A 13334-nucleotide genomic window follows, 5' to 3' on the forward strand; every position below is an offset into this window, starting at 1 on the left:
AGGAGAAAAACCATATGATCATCTCAATAGATGCAGAGAAAGCTTTTGACAAAATTCAACACCCATTTATGATAAAAACCCTCCAGAAAGTAGGCATAGAGGAAACTTTCCTCAACTTAATAAAGGCCATATATGACAAACCCACAGCCAACATTGTTCTCAATGGTGAAAAACTGAAACCACTTCCTCTCAGATCAGAACAACACAAGGTTGTCCACTCTCACCACTATTATTCAACATAGTTTTGGAAGTTTTAGCCACAGCAATCAGAAAAGAGAAAGAAGTAAAGGGAATCCAAATCGGAAAAGAAGAAGTAACACTGTCACTCTTTGCAGATGACATGATACTATACACAGAGAATCCTAAAGATGCTACCAGAAAACTACTAGAGCTAATCAGTGGATTTGGTAAAGTAGAAGGATACAATATTAATGCACAGAAATCTCTTGCATTCCTATACACTAATGATGAAAAATCTGAAACAGAAATTAAGGAAAAACTCCCATTTACCACTGAAACAAAAAGAATAAAATACCTAGGAATAAACCTACCTAAGGAGACAGATGACCTGTATGCAGAAACTATAAGACACAGATGAAAGAAAGTAAAGATGATACAAACAGATGGAGAGATATACCATGTTCTTGGATTGGAAGAATCAACATTGTGAAAATGACACTACTACCCAAAAAAACCTACAGATTCAATGCAATCCCTATCAAACTAGCAATGGCATTTTTCACAGAACTAAAACAAAAAATTTCACAATTTGTATGGAAACACAAAAGACCCCAAATAGCCAAAGCAATCTTGAGAATGAAAAACGAGCTGGAAAAATCAGGCTCCCTGACTTCAGACTATACTACAAAGCTACAGTAATCAAGACAGTATGGTACTGGCACAAAGACAGAAATATAGATCAATGGAACAGGACAGAAATACCAGAGATAAACCCATGCACATATGGTCACCTTATTTTTTATAAAGAAGGCAAGAATATACAATGGAGAAAAGACAGCCTCTTCAATAAGTGGTGCTGGGAAAACTGGACAGCTACATGTAAAAGAATGAAATTAGAACACTCCTTAACACCATATACAAAAATAAGCTCAAAATGAATTGAAGACCAAAATGTAAGGCCAGACACTATCAAACTCTTAGAGGAAAACATAGGCAGAACACTCTATGACATAAATCACAGCAAGATCCTTTTTGACCCATCTCCTAAAGAAATGGAAATAAAAACAAAATAAACAAATGGGACATAATGAAACTTCAAAGCTTTTGCACAGCAAAGGAAACCATCAACCAGAAGAAAAGACAACCCTCAGAATGGGAGAAAATATTTGCAAATGAAGCAACTGACAAGGCATTAATCTCCAAAATATACAAGCAGCTCATGTAGCTCAATATCAAAAAAAGAAACAGCCCAATCCAAAAATGGGCTGAATAACTATAGACATTTCTCCAAAGATATACATATTGCCAACAAATACATGAAAGGATGCTCAACATCACTAATCATTAGAGAAATGCAAATCAAAACTACAGTGAGGTATCACCTCACACCAGTCAGAATGGCCATCATCTAAAAATCTACAAACAGTAAATGCTGGAGAGGGTGTGGAGAAAAGGGAACCCTCTTGCACTGTTGGTGGGAATGTTAATTGATACAGCCACTATGGAGAACAGTATGGAGGTTCCTTAAAAAAGTGAAAATAGAACTACCATACGACCCAGCAATCCCATTAATGGGCATATACCCTAAGAAAACCATAATTCAAAAAGAGTCATGTACCACAATGTTCATTGCAGCTCTATTTACAATAGCCAGGACATGGAAGCAACCTAAGTGTCCATTGATAAAGAAGATAAATGGATAAAGTAGATGTGGCACATATATGCAATGGAATATTACTCAGCCATAAAAAGAAACAAAATTGAGTTATTTGTAGTGAGGTGGATGGACTTAGAGTCTGTCATGCAGAGTGAAGTAAATCAGAAAGAGAAAGACAAATATGGTATTCTAACACATATATATGGAATCTAAAAAGAAAAGAAGAGAAAAGAAAATGTTTCTGAAGAACCTAGGGGCAGGACAGGAATAAAGACACAGACATAGAGAATGGACTTGAGGACACGGGGAGGAGGAAGGGTAAGCTGGGACGAAATGAGATAGTGGCATGGACATATATACACTATCAAATATAAAACAGATAGCAAGTGGGAAGCAGCCGCATAGCACAGGGAGATCAGCTTGGAGCTTTGTGAACACCTAGAGGGGTGGGGTAGGGATCTTGGGAGGGAGACACAAGAGGGAGGAGATATGGGGATATATGTATATGTATAGCTGATTCACTTCGTTATAAAGCAGAAACGAACACACCAGTTTAAAGCCATTAAACTCCAATAAAGATGTTAAAAAAAAATGAGGCCCTTGTAACTTGGGGGATTTATTCAGGTAAAGAGGAGGATAGAGTGGGGATATATTTTAGACATTGGGGTAGGGCTAGGGATCACCTTTTTTTCTTCTCTCTCCCCAGATATACAAACTTTAGGGGAAAGATACCACTTAAATATATTTAAAAATCATGCAACGTTGCTCTTAAAATATGTCAAAATTATGGTAAATTTTATAAATTAGAAAAAGGGAAATGTACTTGCAACAACACTAGTTTATAAAAACAGGTATAATTCTTTTTCAAACTTTGCATTCAGTTCAAGAATTTGTTTAAAATTTTAAACATTTGTATTAAGATCGTTTTGTCCGTATATCTTCTTTGACTTCTGATCTATAGTACATAAAAGAAGGATGAACAAAGTCAATAGTCAGAGGACTACCCTATCAGCAGACTATTTTATACTTTAATTTTTATGAAATAGGAACTTTGAGCATAAAAATCAATTTTTAAGCTGCATATAATTTTAAAACTCAATTAATGCCTTATGGATAGTTTAGTTGAGCCTCTGTATTTTGCAGATAAGAAAATTAGGGTCTACAGCAGTCAGAGTAATATGTTCTTATTGTCACACAGTTGGTAGCTGAGCAGAGCCAGGACCACCAAACCAGGTCTAACCTAATTTAAACAGTTTAAGTTGTCCTACTAGAATTAAATAATTGAAGGCATAATTAACACATAGCCTTGCTAGACTTTAATACTTACCATGTAGCATCAGGACAGAACCTCGAATTCCTTTTTAATCACATTTCCATTTCCATTACCTGCCCCCAAAGATGCTTCTGGAATACCACACAGACTAAGATACTTGTAAGACAACCAGAAGAAGGGGGGAATTATTGTCCAATGACACAAAAACAGAACTTTCCTTTTAAAGATTTAAGCATGCAAGTTAGATATAAATGTAAAAGCTCTTCAAATATCCTGAGAATTATAAGGATAAATTAAACTTACTTCACATAGTTGTTGTGGAAAGCTCGTGAGTGTATTCTGGTGAAGTTCCAGCTTTTCAAGATGCTCCAAATGACCACTTATACAGGATTTCTGGCTCAGGGCATCAATATCTCTTAGTTCATTTGCTGAAAGGTCTAAAGATGTAATATATTCTCTCTCAGAAGACAGGGAAGAAATGCTCTCTGAATGCCTCATATGTGATTGGAATTTTGATGCTCCTTTTGTCAAAAACAAACAATGGAAATATAAGCAAGTAATTTAAGTTCATATGGTAAACATTTATGGATCACCTACTACTGTCAGGCTCTCTTCAAGGCACTGGAAATTCAACAGAAAATCAAACTATGGAACTTACATTACAGTGGCAGAGATAAACAGTAAATAATAAATATTTAATCAGGTGGTATAAGTAGTGTAAAAAAACAACAGACCTGAAGAAGAAGAACATCAAGAGTGGCATTGGTGAGGGTATTATTTACATTTCAGGAACACAGTAGGAAGGATAAAAAGTGTATGATGTATAACATCATAAAGGCTAAATTTTTAAATCTATAATTGTATTTCATTTTTCTACAGTCTATGGAATCATTAGGTAAATATAATTTAAAGTTTATGTGAAATTGGCATCAAGAAAATTTGCATAATCAGAGGAAATTTATCAAAGTGCTGTATTCTGCTCAAAATATCTATTTAACTTGTGATTACTTTCAAATACTTACTGAGTGAATCATCTGAAGTCAATATTTTTCTTTTTCTCTTCAGTAAATCTTCATGATCAAACATGGGTCCCTATTAAATATTTATAATAAAATTACCATCATTTTTTGGAGCAAAGAGAACATTTTCCTATCTGGTTTCTTTAGGAGTCACTATAAGATTACTAGCTAAAATATTCATGGGACCAAGCCATACCATAAGACACAGACCTAGTCTGGGCTCCATAGACATGAAGCTCTAAAAAGAAAAAAGAGTAAAACCATTTTAAAGTGTACAGAGCACCTATATGCCCCAAACATGCTCAAAAATCTACAAATGTAAATTTAAGATAGCATACGTGTATGCACACACACACGTGTATATATAGAGAGACAGTTTTCTCACATTAGGGAATTTCTGCACCAATAGCTCCTAGCTTTGGCACACAATTTCAGTTATTGAAAGAATGTCAAAAAATATACAATATTTAACTGCAGTTTTTACAGTATAACTTACCAATGAATTGGAATGTCTTTGCAAATTTGGTGAGCAACGCTGCAAGGCAGGATCTCGGTAAAATTCTCCTACGCTAATTGAATTTGATTTCTTTTTCACAAGAAATGAGCCTTCACTTCCTATTTTTAAACAATAACATAAAGGCAAGTAAGAAAAGCTGACCTAATCATAAGATGCTAGCATAGTAGTTCAATCACAAAACATTAAACACATTTTCATGAATGGAAATTGCCCAATTCCTTTTGTAGCATCTTTAAAATAGAAATGATAAACTATGTCAGCTTGTCATTTTCAAACTCAACTACATTATTCTTCATCCACAAATATTTATTGAATGGCTGTCACAGACTAGACACTGAGTAAGTGCAGGATAAAGATAAGCAGGAAAAATAATCCAGGCCTCATATGAGCTCATAGTACAGCAGGAAAGAGCCAAGTAAAAAAATAGTTACAAGTGCTACAATAAATACATGCATGTTCAGGAAGCAGAGAAAGTTTATACATAAATCTGATCAATGTTATTCCTTTCTGTTTCTCTGAATTTTGCTTAGAAAATTTTCGAATCTTGTTTTAAATATTGGAATCACACTAAATTATTTAACATTCAGTAATTTTGAGTACATCTCTGTTTGAATTACATATTTTATAGTTTCATTTATGCAATGACATTAAAATAAACACAATGAGTTTAGTTGGCAATATTGTTTTGAGAGAGAAAAGAATCACCTTTAAAATTATGGATTTTCAAGAAAATAAGGATCAATATTAGTCATATTTTAAGGATAAATAATGTAGAGCCATTTTTAAGAACTCATGAGATTTTAAATTCTATCACTCTTTATCTTAGAAGCATAAAGAATTGTGTCAAAACAAATTATAAAATTTACAAATCCAAAAATCAATTATTTTTACATTAGCATTTCTGATGTTTTCCTTTATTTAAAAATATTTAAAGAGAATTCTTCTTTCATCTATGATGGTGTAACAAACACTGAACTTAACCTCCCCACACAAACAACTAGAAAATTGGACAATTTTTTTTAAACAACTGGTTTCAGACATTGGGCTGCAGAGAGTACAGGACTGTGTAATCCCTGAAAGAAGGGAAACAAACTGTGTGAACCTTATGATCACCCTGGCTTTCTGCCTGGAGGCAATTTAAGGGCCACAGGCACAATAAGAAGGAATTTAAACAAAGCCCAATGGCTTTCTTGAGATGAGGAAAAGGAGATCAGTGTTCATGGAGACTAATTTAGCTGGGAGTTCCAGGAGAGAGTCATGGAAAAAGAGCTCCAGTAATCTGCATAGGGATTTCCTATAGCTGTGCACTAGAAGAAATGTAAAAGGGAGTTCTTCAGGAGGAAGGAAATGATACTAGATGCAAACTTGGATCAATATAAGGAGGTTAAGTCATCAAAAAAATTATAGTATTTAATGTATATTCACCCAGTAACAGAGCTTCAAAATACACAAAGCATAAACTGATAAAATGAAAAGGAAAATTAACAAATTGACAATTACAATCTCAACATTCATTCTTAAATATAACAATTAGAGAAAAAAATCAGTAAAGATATAGAGGACCTGAAAAACACTATCAAACAAGTTGACCCAATTTCACCCAACAACAACCAAATACACATTTTTTTAATTGCACATGAAACATTCACCAAGATAGACCACACAGTAGTCCACAAAGCATGTCTCAATAAATGTAAAAGGACAGAAATCATCAGAGTAGGTTCTTTAACCACAACAAAATGAAATTTGAAACCAATAAGAGAAAGCTATGCGGAAAAATGTCCAAGTATTTGGAAAATAAACAACACTCTTCTAAATAACTCATGAGTCAAAAAATCACAAAGGAAATTAGAAAATTCAAAAGTGAATGTAAACAGAATATATAAAAGTTGTGGGATGCAGCTAAAATGGTGCTCAGAAGGATCTGCATGGTCTTAAATGTTTATATTATAAAATTAGAAAGCTCTAAAAATCAGTGTTCTAAGCTTCCATGTTAAGAATCTATAAAATAAGAGTCAAATAAAATCTAAATAAGTTAAAAAAAAAGAAAAAAAAAAAGAAAGAAAAGAAAAAGCAAAAAACAATGAAAAATAAAATGGACAATCAATACAGAAAGTCAATGAAACAAAAACCTGATTCTTTGAAAAGATTGATAAAATTGATAAATCTTGAGCTAGACTCAAGAAGGAAAAAAAGGAAAGACAAAAAATATCAATGTCAAGAATTAAAGATCAGATATCACTAATGATCTTATAAACATTAACAGGACAATAAGAGATTATAAATAACAATAAACAAATAAATTTGGCAACTTATGTAAAGTGGACAAATTCCTTGAACATTTCAAATTACAAAAACTGACAAAAGAAGTAACAGAAAAATCAAAAGAACCATAAATTTATTAAAGTTATTATATTTATAATTAAAAAGCCTCCCCCCCCCACCAAAAAGTATTCCTAAGCTACAAGGCTTTACTCATGAACCCTATTAAACATTTAAGACCTCTCCTACACAAATTCTTTCAGAAAACAGTGGAGTCAGGAGCACTTTCCAATTCATTTCAAGAGGCTAGCATACTCTCATAGTTACAACAAAACAAAACTACAGATCAATATCCCTCATAGATGCAATATCCTTAACAAAACTTTAGAAAATCAAATCAAATAATATATTAAAAGGATAATACACCATAACCCAGTAAGATTTACCCCAGAAAAGCAAGTTTGGTTTAACATTAGGAAATCAATCAATGTAATTAACTAAATAACAGAATAAAGGGAGAAAATATGCCCATTTCAACAGATGCAGAAAAGCATTTTCCAACACCCATTATGATAAAAAGTCGCAGCAAATAATTACTAGAAACAAGTTTCCTAAACCTGATGAAGGATAGCTATTAAAAAAAAAAAAAAAACTACATATAATATCATACTTAATGATGAGAGACTGAATGCTTTCCCCCTAAGTTTGGAAGCCAGGGAACGATGCCTACTCTTACCACTTCTATTCAGCATAGTACTGGAGGTCCTAGCCAGTGTAATAAGACATGAAAAAGAAGAAGAAGAAAAAAAGATATACAGGTTAAAAGGAAGAAGTAAATCTGTCTTTATTAGCAAATGGCATTATTGTGAACATAGAAAAATCTGTGGAGTCAACAAAAAGCTGTCAGAACTCATGAGTTTTGCAAGCCCACAGGATACATTAATATACAAAGAAATCAACTGCATTTCTATAAACCAGCAGTGAATGAACTACTGGAAATTGGAATTCAAAAATACTATTTACAATAGCATCAAAAAACATGCAATACAAAACATTGGTGGGAGAAATTTAAATGACAAATAAATTGAAATAAATACTACATTTATATGTCAGAAGGCTCATTATTAAGACACCAGTTCTTGCAAATTTATTTCTAGATTTAATCTAAAGAAATTTTTATTTATATGTTACTTCTATATTATATAACAATAATATATTATTTATACATTAATTCTATATTAAATGTATATATAGATTTAATTCTAATAAAAAATCCCAGCATAAAATTAATTAGTTGATTCAAAATGTATATGGAAATGCAAACAACCTAGTATAATAAGAAAAATTTTGAAAAAGAACACCACCAGGGGACTTATACCACCAGATTTCATTAAGCTAAAGTAATCAAGATAGTATAGCATTGGCATAAGGATAAAGATTTAAATCAATGGCACAGAATAAAATTCCACTCCTAGGCATATACCTGGAGAAAACCATAATTTGAAAAGATACATGCACCCCAATGTTCACTGCAGCATATTTACAATAGCCAGGACATGGAAGCAACCTAAATGTCCATCAACAGAGGAATGGATAAAGAAGATGTGGTACACATATACAATAGAATATTACTCAGCCTTAAAATAAAGAACAAAATAATGCCATTTGCAGTAACATGGATGAACCTAGAGATTGCTGTACTGAGTAAAATAAGTCAGACACAGAAAGACAAATATCATATGATGATATCACTTATATGTGGAATCTAAAAAAAGGGTACAAATGAACTTATTTACAAAACAGAAGTAGAGTCACAGATGTAGAAAATAAACTTATGGTTACCAGGGGATAAGGAGGAGAGGGATAAATTGGGAGACTGGGATTGACATATACACAATACTGTATATAAAATAGATAGCTAATAAGAACCTACTGTATAGCACAGGTATGTCTACTTAATACTCTGTAATGGCCTATATGGGAAAAGAATCTATAAAAAGAGTGGATATATGTATATGTATAACTGATTCACCTTGCTGTACACCTGAAACTAACACAACATTGTAAATCAACTATACTCCAATAAAAAAATTTTTTTAAATTTTTTTTAAAAAAGAATGCAGAAATGGAACCACACCTATATGGTCAGTTAAATTGGACAAACATGCCATTAATTCAATGAGGAAATATAGTATATTCAACAAGTGATGTTAAAACAACTGGATATCTATGTGGAAAAAAATAAATGTCAATTCTTCACTGACATTATATACCAAAATTAAAATGGATTATAGACCTAAATGTAAAAGCTAAGAATTTAACACTTCTATGAGAAAACACAGGAGAAAACATTCACAAATTTGAGATAGGAAAAGATTTCTTAAATGGGATAGAAAAAGCACAAACTAGAAAAGAAAAAACTGAAACACCACTTTTCAAAATTTAAGACCTCTGCTCTTTGAAAAATAACATTAATAAATGAAAAAACAAGATATAAATGAAAGAAAATATTTGTAATTCATATATCTGTCAAAGGACTTCTACTTAGAATATAAAAAGAACTCTTAAAATAACATAAGACAACAAGACAAAAGCAAAGATTTGAACAGACACTTTGCAAAGAAAGTATCAATATATGAATGGCCAATAAGAACATGAAAATATTCTCAATATAAATAGTTTTCAGGGAAGTGAAAATTAAACCCAAATAAGCTAGGACTACAACCTCACTAGAATGGCTAAAATTAAACTGACTTACGATACTAAGTGCTATAGTATAATGAGGATTCAGAGCAACTAGAATTTTCATACATTGCTGGTGGGAGTTTAATATGGTATAACCACTTCAGAAAACAGCCAGACATAAAAAAGGACATACTGTATCCTATTTATATGAAACTTGATAAAATACTAATTTAATCTATTGTGACAGAAAGCAAATCAGCGGTTGCCAAGGGACAAGGTAGCGGGGGACATTTTTTGTAAAGAGGCATATAAAGGGACTTTTTTGGATGATAGAAACGTTGCATAACTTAATAGTGGTGATGATTACATGGATGTATAAATGAAAACATATACTTAAAATGGGTAAATTAGTATATCTCAATAAAGTTGCAGGGGGGGTTGTTTATTTATTTTTGGCTGCATTGGGTCTTCGTTGCTGGGTGTGGGCTTTCTCTAGTTGCGGCGAACGGGGGCTACTCTTGGTTGTGGTGCGCAGGCTTCTCATTGTGGTGGCTTCCATTATTGCAGAGCACAGGCTCTAGGTGCATGGGCTTCAGTAGTTGCAGCACATGGGACCAGTAGTTATGGCTCGCGGGCTCTAGAGCACAGGCTCAGTAGTTGAGGCACGCAGGCTTGGCTGCTCTGCGGCATGTGGGATCTTCCTGGACCAGGGCTCGAACCCATGTCCCCTGCATTGGCAGGCAGATTCTTAACCACTGCACCACCAGGGAAGTCCCAATAAAGTTGGTTTTAAAGAATGTTTGGACTTGAGACATGAGATTTTGGAATAACCCTTATTTTTGCCCTCTCAAATGTCTTTATTCTATCACCCAAAGTTTTCAATCATACTATTTTAATAAAAAAGCACCTCACCCTATTTTTACCAAACTGTATTATGTTAAATGTCAGCCTTAATCACTGCCATTAATACCTTGCAATGTTAATTTTTTGTTCTTTCAGGAGTTTTTAAAATATTATTTTTAACTCTAATAAAGATTAAAATATTTTTTATTAAGCACTTTCTATTTGCAAGCACTCTCCCAGACACTTTACATACATTTTTCCAAATTCCTATAAATAATCCTGGAAGTTTAGCAACACTGCCTTTAATAAGGATAAGGGGCTTACACAAACCACAGAAGTATCTAGTTGATGATGGAATATGGATTCCAATTCCAGTCTGAGTCAGTGTTTTCACTGCAATAGCCACCACTCACTGATTATGGGCAGTATGATAACACTTAAAAGTGTAGACATACATTTTCTTCATTGCCTTAAGTAGTAGTTAAGTAATAGTAAGCATTAACTATTTCCACTAATGAATACAGTTTTCCTCAAGATTTTCCAAATGAAGTAAATCAGATTTTTGTCTCAATTTCTACTGTTCAATGCCAGAGGGTAAGTGTTTTAAAACATAACTGACTCTATTGTTTAGTAATAATTACCTTCACTATCCAGGTCATCACTTTGAGCAAATACACTGTCAACATAAGACTCAGGAATGAAGGTCCATTCATCAAATTTATCAAGTATTTCTTCAGAAAAAGTCCCACTGCTGCCTGAGGCTGTTCCTTCTTCCACAGCACTTTTCATCTGATATCTGAGCACCATTCTCGCTAGGGTGGATCCTATATCTAAAAATAAAAAGATATACCAGCAACAACTTTTTATTTTTCAACATCTTTATTGGAGTATAATTGCTCTACAATGTTGTGTTAGTCTCTGCTTTATAACAAAGTGAATCTGCTATACATATACATACGTCTCCATATCTCCTCCCTCTTGCGTTTCCCTCCCACCCTCCCTATCCCACCCCTCTAAGTGGTCACAAAGCACTGAGCTGATCTCCCTGTGCTATGCGGCTGCTTCCCACAAGCCATCCATTCTACATTGGGTAGTGTATATATGTCCATGCCATTCTCTCACTTCGTCCCAGCTTACCCTTCCCCCTCCCTGTGTCCTCAAGTCCATTCTCTACGTCTGCATCTTTATTCCTGTCCTGCCCCTAGGTTCTTCAGAACCTTTTTTTTTTTTAGATTCCATATATATGTGTTAGCATATCGTACTTGTTTTTCTCTTTCTGACTTATTTCACTCTGTATGACAGACTCTAGGTCCATCCACCTCACTACAAATAACTCAATTTCATTTCTTTTTATGGCTGAGTAATATTCCATTGTAGATATGTGGTGCCACATCTTTATCCATTCACCTGTCAATGGACACTGAGGATGCTTCCATATCCTGGCTATTGTAAATAGAGCTGCAATGAACATTGTGGTACATGACTCTTTTTGAATTATGGTTCTCTCTGGGTATATGCCCAGTAGTGGGATTGCTGGGTCGTATGGTAGTTCTATTTTTAGAAATCAATAATTATATAAGCATAAACATATATCATACCAAAGTTCCTTATATAGTCTCCTACTTCTAAGATTTTTTTATTCTTACTTCAAAGTCACTTTACAATCATGATACTGTATAAAGTAGCAGGCAATGAACTTAAATTTTTTAAAAATTTACACAAAGCTTTGGTGTTGGTGACAAAACTGAACATTTATGAAACTAACTTGATCCAGGAAAAGGTCTGGGCCTTGAAGCCAGACAGGCCTGTGCTCAAGTCACTTGCAAGTTATACAAGCTCCCTGAGTGTCAGTGTCCTCACTTGGGAAGTGAAGACAATAATATACACAGCACAGGATTATGGAAAAAATTAAAGAATATGAGGCACGTGAAATTTTTAGCAGAACACTCAGAACACAGAAGATAATAAATGATATTCTTATTTTTATAAACTATTTGCTGAGTGATTCATTCTATTAGGAAATTTGATGAAATTTCAAAATTCTTCTTAACATTCTTCTTGCTATTTTACTGCATTTTATACTATGCTCTATTTTGAAGAAATAAGTTGGCAGAGTTCTCATTGTCCTACATATATCCTGGAAAATTTCTTCAAATATTACTCTCATAACTCACATTACAACATGTGTGCGTAACTCAAATAGTACCTGGAAAATGTTTTAAAGCTTTGAATTCAAAATGTTCTTTACTCAGACCAGTTGTCAAAAACTTATGGCTATGCCCTCCAATCTCTCAAATGACATTATATTTTTTAAATTAGGTAAGACTTGTCAATACTTGCAAAAAACTTCATACAGAAACAAAAGAATACCCTGAATGTATATCTCCCTTCATACCTCTCCAAAGGCCCACAATTCCTCTCCATCAGAGATCAAAGATTAAAGTAAGCAGGTTGTTGGCATGAGACCAATTGAAGTGATAAAACATAGACTCTAATCATATTTCATTAGTTTCCAAGGTCCCCAAAGGCAACCAAGGAACCCATTTCTGGATTATTTTCTCAACATGGTCTTTTCACATTCGAACACTTATGACTACCATATCCCAATTGTCTTTTCACCAATACTAGTATACTAAAAACACTGTTCTCTAACTGTTTTTTCCCTTAAGAATGCATTCTAAGGGCTTCCCTGGTGGCGCAGTGGTTGAGAGTCCACCTGCCGATGCAGGGGACACGGGTTCGTGCCCCAGTCTGGGAAGATCCCACATGCCGCGGAGCAGCTAGGCCCGTGAGCCATGGCCGCTGAGCCAGTGCGTCCAGAGCCTGTGCTTCACAACGGGAGAGGCCACAACAGTGAGAGGCCCGTGTACCGCAAAAAAAAAAAAAAAAAAAAAAAAA

The 13334-nt window shown here is 33.9% G+C and overlaps 1 protein-coding gene across 1 annotated transcript in view; it reads right to left on the reverse strand.

Annotated features, from left to right (window-relative positions):
* LRRK2 (leucine rich repeat kinase 2) overlaps nucleotides 1-13334 on the reverse strand; it is a gene marked incomplete at its 3' end in the record, with an annotated part of 100374 nt that overhangs the window by 22421 nt on the left and 64619 nt on the right. Inside the window, exons 20-23 of the mRNA XM_007471478.1 lie at nucleotides 11078-11266; nucleotides 4626-4744; nucleotides 4133-4202; nucleotides 3414-3631 (exon numbers count right to left, since the gene is read on the reverse strand). Coding sequence (XP_007471540.1) covers nucleotides 3414-3631; nucleotides 4133-4202; nucleotides 4626-4744; nucleotides 11078-11266 — 596 coding nt within the window. The remainder of the gene's footprint in view (nucleotides 1-3413; nucleotides 3632-4132; nucleotides 4203-4625; nucleotides 4745-11077; nucleotides 11267-13334) is intronic.

Source organism: Lipotes vexillifer, unplaced genomic scaffold (assembly GCF_000442215.2).
Source record: "Lipotes vexillifer unplaced genomic scaffold, Lipotes_vexillifer_v1.1 scaffold817, whole genome shotgun sequence".
Taxonomy (NCBI): domain Eukaryota; kingdom Metazoa; phylum Chordata; class Mammalia; order Artiodactyla; family Lipotidae; genus Lipotes; species Lipotes vexillifer.